Here is a 12,573-nt window from a genome sequence, read left to right as displayed (position 1 = left end):
TAAACTACAATTAATTATACAGTCATAATAGTTTGTAGGTTAGGGTTATGTTTTATTACATTTACATTGAACTCTTTTCCACACCACCCATGAGGCAGTATTCTAGGCAAATGTTTTATATAGTGTTTGCCCTGGAGGCCTAATCCACCTAATTAATAGTTAGTTAGAGAGCATATTTACCTTTTATATTTAATTCTTGTTTCCATGCAGTGTTTCCTTGTAAAGTTGCTTTAATATCACTGTATTTCTTCTGAGTTTGTTCTGTTACCACCTGTAAATATAGTTCTTGATAAAACTAGATTTAATCACTACATTCTCCCTAATGGATTTTCTATATCTGCAAAACAGTTATTATTCTTTCTCGTCTTATATATTTTAATCAAGTGCTCGTGTATATTCTGAACAATTGCACACATACAATATACACAAAAATATGTTGCACTCTACAATACGATTTCCTATAATTATTGTATATTGTCTACTATGTACCTTTAGTTGTTTCCACTCTCATCACCCTGTTTTGGCTGTCATTTCAAAGTTTCACTGTTATTTTTAGAATCACTATTCAAGTGACTAAGCATTCATAACTAAGCTGTTGTAATTTCCAATCTATCTAACAATTGTTCACGATTCCACCATTTTTCAATTTCTTCTTCAATGTGTCTAATCGCGTTCATCAAAATTGAGGGTGCTTGAGGTGTTTTTCCCACATACCCAGACAATTCTTGCTTGTATATCCTTCTCGACTGGAATGTCTATTGTAATAATTCCTTGCCACACCCCATATCGCTTTCATTCCTGTTTCCAGCATGAAGAACTATATATCTGCAATTAATTATTATTAATTGTTATGACTAACAAAACCGAATCAATTTTTATTCCAACGTTTATCTTTTTCTATTAACTTTTGTTGTCTTAAAATTATTTTTAACAATATCATTTTGCCATGAGTACCCAATGTCATTCTGAAATATCCATGTCTCATCTAAATACAGAAATTGAAATAATAAGTCCTCTTTAATTTTATTGTATGCTTTTAAAAACTGTATTCTTTTAATAGAAATGTCTGGAAGTTCTATTAGACTTCCTCATCGTTTATCTTTACACCATTTAAATCCTGTATTATACAACAGTGTATGAAGGGATGTTCTACATCCATTAAAAAGCTGCATATCCCTAAATTTTGTGGATACTTTCACAGTTTCCTCTGAAACAAATGTATTTAATTATATTTATATTAAGAAAACTACTTACCGTTTTATTATACTTCATAAATCTTAAATAGAACGTCAAGGTATGTAGACACTTTCTTTTCGGTTAATCCAAAATTATATTGTTATTCTATTTTTGGGAGATTTTGAATTTTTGCATATATTTGCAACAACCGACTTTTACCTGTTTGAACATATCAGACAGCATTGTGTCTCTTTTTAACTAGAATAAAATGAAACGGAAAATATTGTCTGATTCTAAAACAAATTTACAAATTGCGACACGTAATACATTAAAAAACTTGATCGCGCGAGTTCACTGTTATTTTGAATATATATGTCAAATGTTTATATTGTCTTGTCCATCCCTTGTATTTAAGACTAGTCCTTATTAGAGGTTAAACTCCTCAGTAACTATATTATGTATATATAAGTCTCTATTGAAATTTAGCGTGTCCCAGCTGATTTATCGTTACTTAGGTGGATATAAATAAGCCATAGAACTGAAGGCTATTATGTCCGATCTAATTCAACCCCCAGACCCTCAGGTCCTCTCAACAAAAACCGCCCTTTTATTATTTTATTATTCCAATTCATTGAAATTTCAAACGTGCGTGTTCTGAAAATGGCCCTGCCGTCTGTGAGCTGCGCCATTGAATCGAAACCCCCCCTCTTTGTGGCAAGAGGGACCCCTCGTCCATGGAAAGTCGACCCAGGACAAGAGTCAGGACGTGGCTTTGATTATTCTACGCCGACAATCCGTGTCAAACGTTGTGCTGATTTCGAGCAGGCAGGGTTGTATTGAGCTTGATTTATGGCCTACTTTAGGTGGTCTATATTCTCTGATAAAAAGGATGATTAGTAACAATACTATTAGTGAAAAATATTGCATGCTTGATCTAGGTTTTATTTTAAATTTGCCAATAACATCTTCGTCATTTTTATTACTCATTGCTTATATTGTTTATAACTGTTATAATAATAATTGCTTTCGTTACATAATATGAATTTAAGTCTAACGTAGTAAAAGAACAAATGCGTACTCATAATGAAGTGGGAATGCAGCCTTCATTAAAAATGCAGCTATTATAAAAGTTATAACTTCAGTCGTGTGCGTTCCAGTATGAAATGAGAGAATTTGATCTCTTTCTTGCGTATAGCTCACAAGACTAATGAAAATACGATTATAAAAACTATGAAAAACTCCAAAATACTGTAGATGTAATTATTTTCGATAACAACATTTGCATCATCCAATTTATTCAGTTTTACTGCTCGTATATATTCGTAACACTGATTTCTTCTTCCGTAGTATGTTGTTGCCCTGGAATAGAAATAGATCTGCATCCAAAGTAGTTCCTTTTGCTGGGTTTTCGATCCATTATAATTTCAAAAATTAAAATTGACCCTCATAAAAATTGTAAAAATACATAGATATAATAGTTAGAAGATATATCGTAAAGCAAATTGAACGAGATAACAGGGAAAAATGTAATAACCATATTAATAATTGGAAAGTGAAAGAATCTACATCTGCACGAAAAAAGGAGATCAAGGTTGAGATGGTTGGATGAAGCAAAACATAGTTTGTTTGCAGTATCTGGGTGCACTTACTATACTTCTGAGGACTTCTGTAAAACTTGTATTGTATGTATATTACTTTTTGCGGAGCATTCCCATAATTGAATTCCGCTTGTCCATATAGGTCTCAATATTTGCTTGTATAATAGCAATTTATTATACAGTGATAATTGTGATTTTCTTTAAATTAACCAACACATTTTCCTATATTTGAACTCCAGTTATTTTCTTTTCTTTTTTACATGTTTCTTTCAGCGAAGTCTTTCACAGATTTACTTTCGTCAATTTTTATTTTCCAAGTTTGAGTCCAATTATCTATTTCGTTCACTATTGTCTTCGATAGCAAGAATCACAGTATCATCAGCAAATGTAGCCATTGTGATATTTCCATTTGTGGTATAACACATGTGTAAAGTAGGTAAGGAATTGGTCCCAATATACTCTCTCATTCTTTGGCTTCTTTTATTGTATAGTAGGCTTCCTTTTTTGACTTTTGACGTTTAACTTTTTAAGATTTTAGTTATAATGTAAAATTTTAATAGCTCAGTGTGTTGCTTCGGTAACATTTTCTGGAACTTATGAACAAGACCGTCATGCCATACCTACCTTATCAAAGGCTTGTGCTAAATCTAAGATTATAGTTGAACATACCTTTTTACCTTTATAGGCTTCTTCAATAACATCTGTTATTCTATGCATCTTGTCAATTGTTGAATATTTGTTAATAATCCTAAACTGATGTGTAGGTATTGGGGCTTTTTTCTCGATAATCGGTTTTATTGGTTTCAGCTCAAATACCCTAGATATTACTGGTAACAGTGATATAGGTCTATAGGCTTTTGTGATATTCCAGGTTTTGCGATCATGATAATTTCGTAACAGAAGTATTACTACAATTTTTAGATGAATATAATTTTGTTGAAATAAAACAGAACACACTATAATTAGACTACTATATATATTTTCAGTTTTGTTACGAACATTGTAATATAATCATAATTTTGGTTTCTATATTTTAAGTAATGTTAATTTAAAGAAATGTTTTAAACGTTATTTAGTTTTGTTCTTATTTTTGTTATAACTCTAATATGATGTCGGTTAATTGAATGCATTCAAATGAGAAAAGCTTTATACTCTCCCTGGAATCCTAAATAACACCAGTTATGAAACACTTAGGGTTTAATTTTTTTTTGTTCTATTGTAAAGTCTTCTTTTTACTAAGGGTATATGTGGGTTGATCCTACCTAGTGCTTAACGTGGGCATCGAAACACGGGCCTCAGCATTAAGGCCACATACTGACGAGTGATTAACTTAGAGACCATCCTGAAAGACATCCCGTCTTTCCCAGCCTGGTGTGACTGAGATTCATCGTTGGACTTTACACTCTTGCATATGTCAGTCACAATTAGAAATAATCACAATCATAATTTCACAACCCGCGACTACAGCAACAGTTGAGGACCGTTTTGTCATATTAACCACAGCAGCTACCAAGCTGGCAAAAAACTTTCATTTTACTAGGAAACTATTTTATTTTTGTTCGAAGGACCGTTATGTTGGGTACATATTGGGTACATAATTCGCAGAAATAATGTTAAAAGTTATAGACATTCAGTATATAAAAATAATGTGTAGTATTACTTTCTGATCCATAATAATATTTTTGTAAAAGAAACATTTGTTTAGACCTGGCTTATTACATTGAAAAATGTGTAGTATTTGTTCGCGGCATTGTACACATATGAGATGCGTGTCGTATTATATATATACGACTTTTTATATAAAAAACGTTTCACATTTATTTGTTTTGTGGGTTCGTTATATATCATAAAGCAGTACGATTATTATATAAGTCGTAAGTTTAGATTCTATATAAAACTGAATATAATTTGAACTAAAAATATAAGCATTCATTATGAAGATAAAGTAAAATTTTATTACCCCACTATAATAAAGTATTATAACATTTGAGGGTAATTTTGCTATTTAAGAAAGTTTTATAAATTGTTTGTTCGCTAAATTTTATGAATAATTTATTTGGTTAAATTCATTCATTCATTTATGTAAAATTGGTAAATACATACTAATGTATTAATCCAGTAGTAATAAATTAATTTACAAATTAAGATTGTACCAAGAATATCTAAGGTAAGATGTAATTATTAAAAAAAATTATCTAAAACTATTTAGGAATAATTTTCGAGAATTTGAAGACAACACTTCGCTATTTTCAACCTCTACACATGTTCGACAAAATAATTTAACATTTTCTCATTTCAGTACATTCTTTTTAAATTTATTTTTTATTTTATTCAATTGTTAATTTTTAAATTTTTAATTTTTAAATTCTTTGGTTTTATGAATCGTTAATACTTTTGAATGTTTTAATTTAGTATTCACTAGATGAAGGTGCTGCTACGTATTTCATAATATGATGACGTATAATTCACGTGATTTTATTACTTAGTAGCTACATTTTTCTGCTGTCATGTAGTCAGTGCCGGATTAGCCAATAAGCAAATTAAGCAATTGCTGAAGGATTACATCAAATAAAAGTTTTTTCTGGGATTTGTAGTTTTTTTTTACAGTGTCCACAATCTTTAATTATAAACATCTGTTGTGATGTTATAGATTATGTAATAAACTTTATACTAATGAAAATACAGTATACAAACGAAAAATAAGAAACTAAGACTTAGAAGACGTAGACTAATAAGTATCTAGGAATTATATTATCAGGAAATTAAATAGAAATTAAAAATGTAAAGAATTCAATAAATAGAAACAAATAAAAGTAGAAATATTAAGAAAAATAATACAGCAGACAGTAAGGTGGCTGGAAAAAAATTAACAAATATAATGACCGGGAGGGGCAATACAAAAAATATAAAATGGAAGACCAAAATTGAGATAAACTAAAACATGTTAAACATGTGGTATAAGGCTTTTTTAGTCGTTCTATTCTTCAATGGTTATTAGATCGTTGATTAATCATGGTCGAGAATGTTGGTAGAAGTTCTAAACACTGTGAGCAATATTTTGGTTAAAGTTTCGAATTTTAGGCAGCTGTGTGGTTGAAGAAATGAATGCTAGATTCGTATGCAATCCTTATGAATTGGAATAAAAAGGACAAATTAACGTAATGTAAAACTATGTAAACCCGATATACAAACCTGTTTTTTAGGATGTAAATTAATTTTGCATAAAATTAATTTTGCATATTATTGTAAACTTTTGGACTAGTTAGGTGTAAGTAACTAGCCTACTGAAGAAAAATAGTAATTTATAAAGACCATTCATCCTGTAACACATTTTAAAATACCTCATATCTAGGTCGAAAAAGGATCCAGTAAGACATTTGTTTCAAATAAATATTTTTCAGCTTGTATTTTAAACTATAATAATTCACTTAGTTGAAAGCTTATGCAACGAGTATATTTGTTTTTTTAATTTATTTTTAATAAATAACGTCAAATTATCATAGCAGTTTGAACTGAATAGCAAACTGAATTAAGAGCTGTAGATAAGCATAATATATCTGGATAAGTTTAAATTAGGGCTAATATTTATATATATTAAGATTTTATTTTAAACTAGCTGACCCGACAGACTTCGTTCTGTCAAAAAGATTTGTAATGTGGCAGTTTTTGTGCCTACGTATTTTAAAAAATTCTCCTGAACAGAACCATCACCCTGGTGATAGGGCGTTGTGAATAAAAAATAATTAAATAAAACATATATAAGGATTGAAAAGCAAGTAATCGCTTTATTGTTAATCATGTGAATCATAATTATTATTATTATTATCATTGTAGTGCTTTGTGGTATACGATGTTTTTTGTTTGATTACCTGGCGCATAGATATTCAAATCTGATGGTTTTCCAACACGGGAACAGGCAACATACAATTGACCATGTGAGAAACATGGGTTTTCTAGATTAATACCACAAACACTTAATGATTGCCCCTGGGACTTGTTTATAGTCATAGCAAAAGCAAGCCGCACTGGAAACTGTAGTCGTTTAAACTCAAATGGCACATCAGTCGGAATCATTGGGATGCGCGGTATGAGAACATCTTCTCCTTTATACTTTCCTTTGAGTATAGTTGCTTCTATCACATTGTTTAGTAATTTTTTTATCGCTAACCGTGTACCGTTGCAAAGACGCGGTTGGTTGATATTTCGCAACATTATAACCACCGATCCAACCTTTAATTGAAGATTGTGAGGTGGCAATCCTGGCAAATCCAGCGAGTTTAAAAATTCCGGTGGATAGTTGACTACATCATCTTGATTAGTAGCCGAATCAACTGATTTATATATCCTCATTTCGCCTGTAATTTGTTCTTGAATTTTGAAATTTAATTCATTTACATCTATGTTTTTTGCAGCCAGTATAGCTCGTTCGCTCAACCAATCATGGTTTCTGTAATTTTGAGAAACATCTGGAAACACCTTCTGAATAAGTTCATCTTTTGATCGAGTTAACTGACAAAAACTTTGAGGAAAGTTAATGCAGCCAGTCAACATGTCTATAGGAAATTTGCCATTACCAATGTCAATGAGTTGTTTAGAGAATATGTTTCCAGATTGGTCATTTTGCAACTCGACACGCATATTCTTGCTTAAATGAAGTACTTTGACATGTTTCCACAAATTGGAGGACTTTAGACATGCATTGAGTTCATCAGCTGGCATTGATCGTGGAATCACTGGCAATGTTTGACGAAAATCTCCTGCTAATAAAATCATTGCACCACCAAATCGGTTATTATTGCTACGTAGATCTTTTAAGGTTCTGTCTAAAGCCTCCAAAGATTTTTTATGTGCCATCGTGCATTCATCCCAAACAATCAATTTACATTGCTGCAAAACCTTTGCCATTGTAGAGTTCTTCGAAACGTTGCAGGTTGGAGTTTCATTGCTTTGCATATTTAATGGCAATTGTAGTGCTGAATGGGCTGTTCGACCACCTTCAAGCAAAGTTGCTGCGATTCCCGACGAAGCGAGTGCAAGTGCAATTTTATTTTGTGAGCGAATTGTTGCTAATATTAATGAAATCAAAAAAGTTTTTCCTGTACCACCAGGTGCATTTAAGAAGTAAATCCCTCCAGTTTCATCATTTGTTACTTTCATAAGAGTTTCAAATACATACTTCTGTTGTTCATTTAACAGTGGAAGATTTGTTTGAATTAATTTTTTCAAAGCGTTGAGATCATACAGTCTTTCTCGATGCAACTCTTGGTTAAAAGCGTCATGCATTGGACGATTGGGCGCGGTCAGGCCTAATTGAATTAATAGTTTGTTTGACATTATCAAGCACATGTCAATTGAAATCAATGCTTCATTGTAAATTTCTTCATTGATTTGTATATTTGGATTTCCCATTCTATTCCGTATTTGATACAAAATATCATCACACATATAATCTTTGTACTTGATCCACAAATCAATTGGGTTTGATGGGAAGCATGTAGATATGATTATAGAAAACAATGTTCGTATTTGATGAGCGTGTGATGATATTACAGCATCATTGAGAGTTTGATCCCAATGAGCGTCATTTTCAAGCAATTGCAAACGTTGACAGGCTTCTCTGTAGGATCCACACAATTCACCATCAACAGTTCGTAACTGTTGGAATGATGTTGGGCCACGTACATTGACTAATAGCAGTCGTAAATAAAAACATTCATCATTGCTTGGATGTACTGAATAAATCCGGCCAATCGCATCGGTGGAATATACATCTGTATATCCTGGAACTGGTTTTCCTTGTTTCCATCGTATAAATCTCCTTGAGGATTGATTCCAGGTATAATATTTTGGCATTTCAGAATATAGCAATGTTTGTGCGAAATCATCGTTTTGGCATGTCTCAAAAAAAACTGGTTAATGTAGTAGATGGTGGCTGAGCAGCTCTTTGTACTGCGTTCTGTGCTGTAAAATACACTCTTTGTCCATTTTCTAAATGCACAGCTAAGTGAACAACAGAAGGGTGTCTCTCATGAATAGGAAAAGAAAATATTCGCCAAACTGCTTCATTACTACTGACATAGCGGCCCATTTGGTATTGGGTAACTTCATCATTAGAATTCTCTGCACCAATTCCAATCACAGCCATATCACTCCCTTTGGTTACATATTTGCAAATGTATTTAATCGATTGCACTGAATGGCAAGATTCAACGTTGATGTGTGCTTTGAATGTCTTTGATAAAATGGGTGAATATGGAACAATCCAACGATTATCTATTTCAATATCTTGTTGATTTAATTTGACAATTGTTGATTTTCCATTGTCTGCTGTCGATCTGCGACGATACAATGGATAACAGTCATTACCAGTAATTGTTTCCGATATTAATGTCCGTGGATATCGTTTTGAACATTTACCATCCATCATACACGGTGAATTTTGATTAAGAGTTCCACAGGGACCATGTATCATGTTTTTGATAACTACCTCATGCAATCCAGGATCTACTTGTACATTAGGGATTTCAGCTGATATCACTGCATTAACTTCATTTGGCCTTATCTTTTCAACCAACCACTCCACAGAATACATTCAGCAGCGTGTCTCACCAAACACATTATGTTTTACGATGAAATTCATTAAAGATTTCAACTTTTGTCTAAAGACTCTGGCTGTAATATCATGACGATCAATGGGTGATTGCCCAGGGAATAACTCCTGCTTAATTTCTATCCATTGCGGATTGCATGTAAATGTGATGAACAAATCTGCTGTACCATAATGACGAACATACGACATGGCATCTTGAGCATATTCGTGCATATGCCGAGGGCTTCCGATGTATGTTGCTGGAAGAATAGTCATCCGACCGACATTCTGTGCATTTCCATCAGTATTAATCGCATCTCGAAGGTGAATATACTCTTCAGATCGGAGTTTGGTTTGATTCAACCTGATGAATGTTAATCTCTCCGTTTCAATTTTAACATACATGTCATCAACATATTTGTGATATAATCGCCGACATTTCAATATGTGATTATCTTCATTTTCCCGAATCATTAGGCGGTATGAATAATAGTTCATTGAACTGACTTTTTTGTTGGTTTCAGAACCTGTAAACAGATTTTGTTTTAATAACATTCAAATACATAATATAGCGACTGAGATATTATCGCCATAGCTAAACTAATATTTTAGTTACCTGTAATGGGATTTATCATTTTTATTGATAAATCGTAGCCATCTTCACCTTGCCAAAATATAATGGGATATTGCAGTGCATCATATGAGCGGTGTGTTTCCTTTATACGTTGTAATTGATCATTCCGACGATGTAAAACAATATCACGGGATTCCAAATTTTCTCCAACTACAATGATAGCAACTTCATCAATAGTTGGTGCATTAAAACGTCTTGTATGTTGACCTGCAGGTGTTTTATCAGCTCTGATTACAATTTTGTGATTATCGGATGGCATCAGATCCAGGGCAGTTTTAAACAATATAATCAATTGATTGTGTTGATGAAATAAAGTTTGTAATTGTTGTACAATAGACCTCTTTACTAAATTGTTATGTGCACAACGCAGATCAATTTCTTGTGGTGAATTGCCCATAAAATAAATTTGCAGGAATTTGTTGTCGCTATCTGACACTGGTAACAGTGAACCTGCTCTGTGATATATTTGCCCTTGTATCTGTAAATAAAAAAAATATTATGGTGTGGTATAAATTAATGGATTGTCAGTGATCAAACTTAAATAATATTTGATCTTAAAAAGTATATATTTAGTTTTAACTAATATCTATCAAATATAAAATATAATAAAAGTGTCACTGAAACTGAATCACCATATAATATGATGACTAAGTGATATATTTCGTAATGATTAAGAAATTGAAGATTAGTAACACATCTTAACTTTGGTGACAGAAAATTTTGTTCGCTAAAATAATTATGAGTAACTGCTATAATACATACCTTGAAAGTTGGCATAAAATTTTCCCGAACTGCATTTGTTGCCCCAAATGAAGTCATTTGAAAGCAATTGCTATATTGTTGGATATGTGTCAAAAAGTGTATAGAATCTGTTCCTATTCCTGAAACCAATGAGTACAATGGTTCTGGTAGTGGATCCAATGGTATCAATTTCACTTTACCATTTGCGCAACACAATCCATTGGCTTCGTTTTTGTATTTTAATGCCTTACAGTGTGAGCAAACCAAGTTCATAGAACCAATAACAACACATTGGTAGTTACTGTAGTCAATTGACACATCGTAACTGAAAGCAGCTCGATTCAAACTTGCGCGATTATTAGTTGAATGTCGCGCTCGCCCTTCACGCGTTTGTGATATCCGAATTCTTTCACGTTCATTTCCGTCGTTACGTTCTTGTGCAGTACGATTAGATCGGTAATTAGCTTGGTTTATAGCATTTCTGGTTCTTCTACCTAAATTGCTTCGTCTTATAGGAGGCATATCAAATATAAATTATTTTTTCACTAATCACGAACTAAACAAACACTAACTAACTAAACACTCTGCACAAAACACGATATACGAATTTGTTTCGTGTATCAGTTGACAATTCATCTGTCATCTGTCAAAAGTCATCTGTAACAGACAACTTTTTTAACTAACTAACTAACTAACTAAACACTCTGCACAAAACACGATATACGAATTTGTTTCGTGTATCAGTTGACAATTCATCTGTCATCTGTCAAAAGTCATCTGTAACAGACAACTTTTTTTTAAAATTTGATATGACTTGAACTCAAATCCTTTTAAGCCGTACGGATTGTTTTATTTATTTAAAATTTGGATATTAAAAATAATAAAACACTGTTGGTAACGCGATTTTTGTTTGACTGATGTAATGACGTGGAAATTGATGCATTTTATCTCGCGTGCCGAAACTAAGAAACGCGAGTTTCGGAACGCGACATTAAACTCCTCCAACTATGTATTCTGTGCTCCAACGCACACGCGCACATTGTTTTGATAGATATGATCTTTGACGTTAGGAACACACCTACATTGCTTAGACAACAGTGAGTGCTTGTAATTTAATATGAACTTTATACCATAGCAATAAAGCTCAAATTGACTACGTTTTAGATACAAATCATTTGTATGGGAAAAAGAATAGGGCTATTTTTAGTGTTTTTCCAGCAATAATTCTAATTTTTCTCGCCGTAAAAACCATCCTTGAACTTCAACGAACATTTAAAAAAAAGATTTGGCCAAATTGGTCCAGGCGTTGTTGAGTTATGCGCTTACCAACACATTTTGCGATTCATTTTTATATATAAGATTATATTATGATAATTGGGTTGGAGAAAAAGTTTTTTTTTTCATGGTCAGAGCCATTTATATTCTTTACACTAGCCTATTTCACCTTTTATCACTTTTTCGGTAAAACCACGACACCGTTAGTGGCTGCAAAGTTGCAGAGAAATGAAATTTGCAGAGACCAGAACAGGTGGTAGTCGGGTGAGACAGGATCCAGGCTATATGGTAGATGCATCACAGCTTCCAAGCCAAACTCTCTCAATGTTTGACAGCGGAGCAGAAAATTAAATAAATTAATATTGTTTCAAGCTGCCCATGATGAACAATTTCTTGTCAATCCCATCAAATACTTTTCTTTGGTGTTGATACAAGGATGCAGGAACCGTCTGCTCCCTGCTTCCTTGCAACTTCATCTTCATAATAACATTCATATAACCGCTCATCATAAATGACAATTTATTCACTTTCAAAAATAAAGAAGCAAAATATGACGGAAA

At 32.6% G+C, this 12,573-nt stretch overlaps 2 protein-coding genes across 2 annotated transcripts in view; one reads left to right on the top strand and one right to left on the bottom strand.

The window, feature by feature from the left end:
• Positions 1-12,573, top strand: part of stet (stem cell tumor) — a 325,321-nt gene that overhangs the window by 8,306 nt on the left and 304,442 nt on the right. The gene's annotated exons all lie outside the window — the stretch shown is intronic.
• On the bottom strand, positions 9,367-12,489 carry LOC143200671 (uncharacterized). The gene is made up of 3 exons (XM_076411228.1): positions 12,427-12,489; positions 9,980-10,475; positions 9,367-9,890 (listed from the first exon to the last, which is right to left on the bottom strand). The coding sequence occupies exons 1-3, from the start codon at positions 12,487-12,489 to the stop codon at positions 9,367-9,369; spliced, it is 1,083 nt and encodes a 360-aa protein (XP_076267343.1).

Source organism: Rhynchophorus ferrugineus, unplaced genomic scaffold (genome assembly GCF_030347505.1).
Source record: "Rhynchophorus ferrugineus isolate W39M unplaced genomic scaffold, kcgeb_rfMv2 rfM1, whole genome shotgun sequence".
Classification (NCBI taxonomy): Eukaryota; Metazoa; Arthropoda; class Insecta; order Coleoptera; family Curculionidae; genus Rhynchophorus; species Rhynchophorus ferrugineus.
Note: the sequence above shows the minus strand (reverse complement) of the source record. Positions and strands in the feature narration are given on the sequence as shown.

Coding starts and splice junctions, on each gene's coding strand:
- LOC143200671 (XM_076411228.1), bottom strand. CDS start 12,489: ATGAAGTTGCAAGGAAGCAGGGAGCAGACGGTTCCTGCATCCTTGTAT. Junction 10,476..12,426: donor TGTATCAACACCAAAGAAAA/GTATTTGATGGG, acceptor TTTTATTTACAG/ATACAAGGGCAAATATATCA. Junction 9,891..9,979: donor AATGATAAATCCCATTACAG/GTAACTAAAATA, acceptor ATCTGTTTACAG/GTTCTGAAACCAACAAAAAA.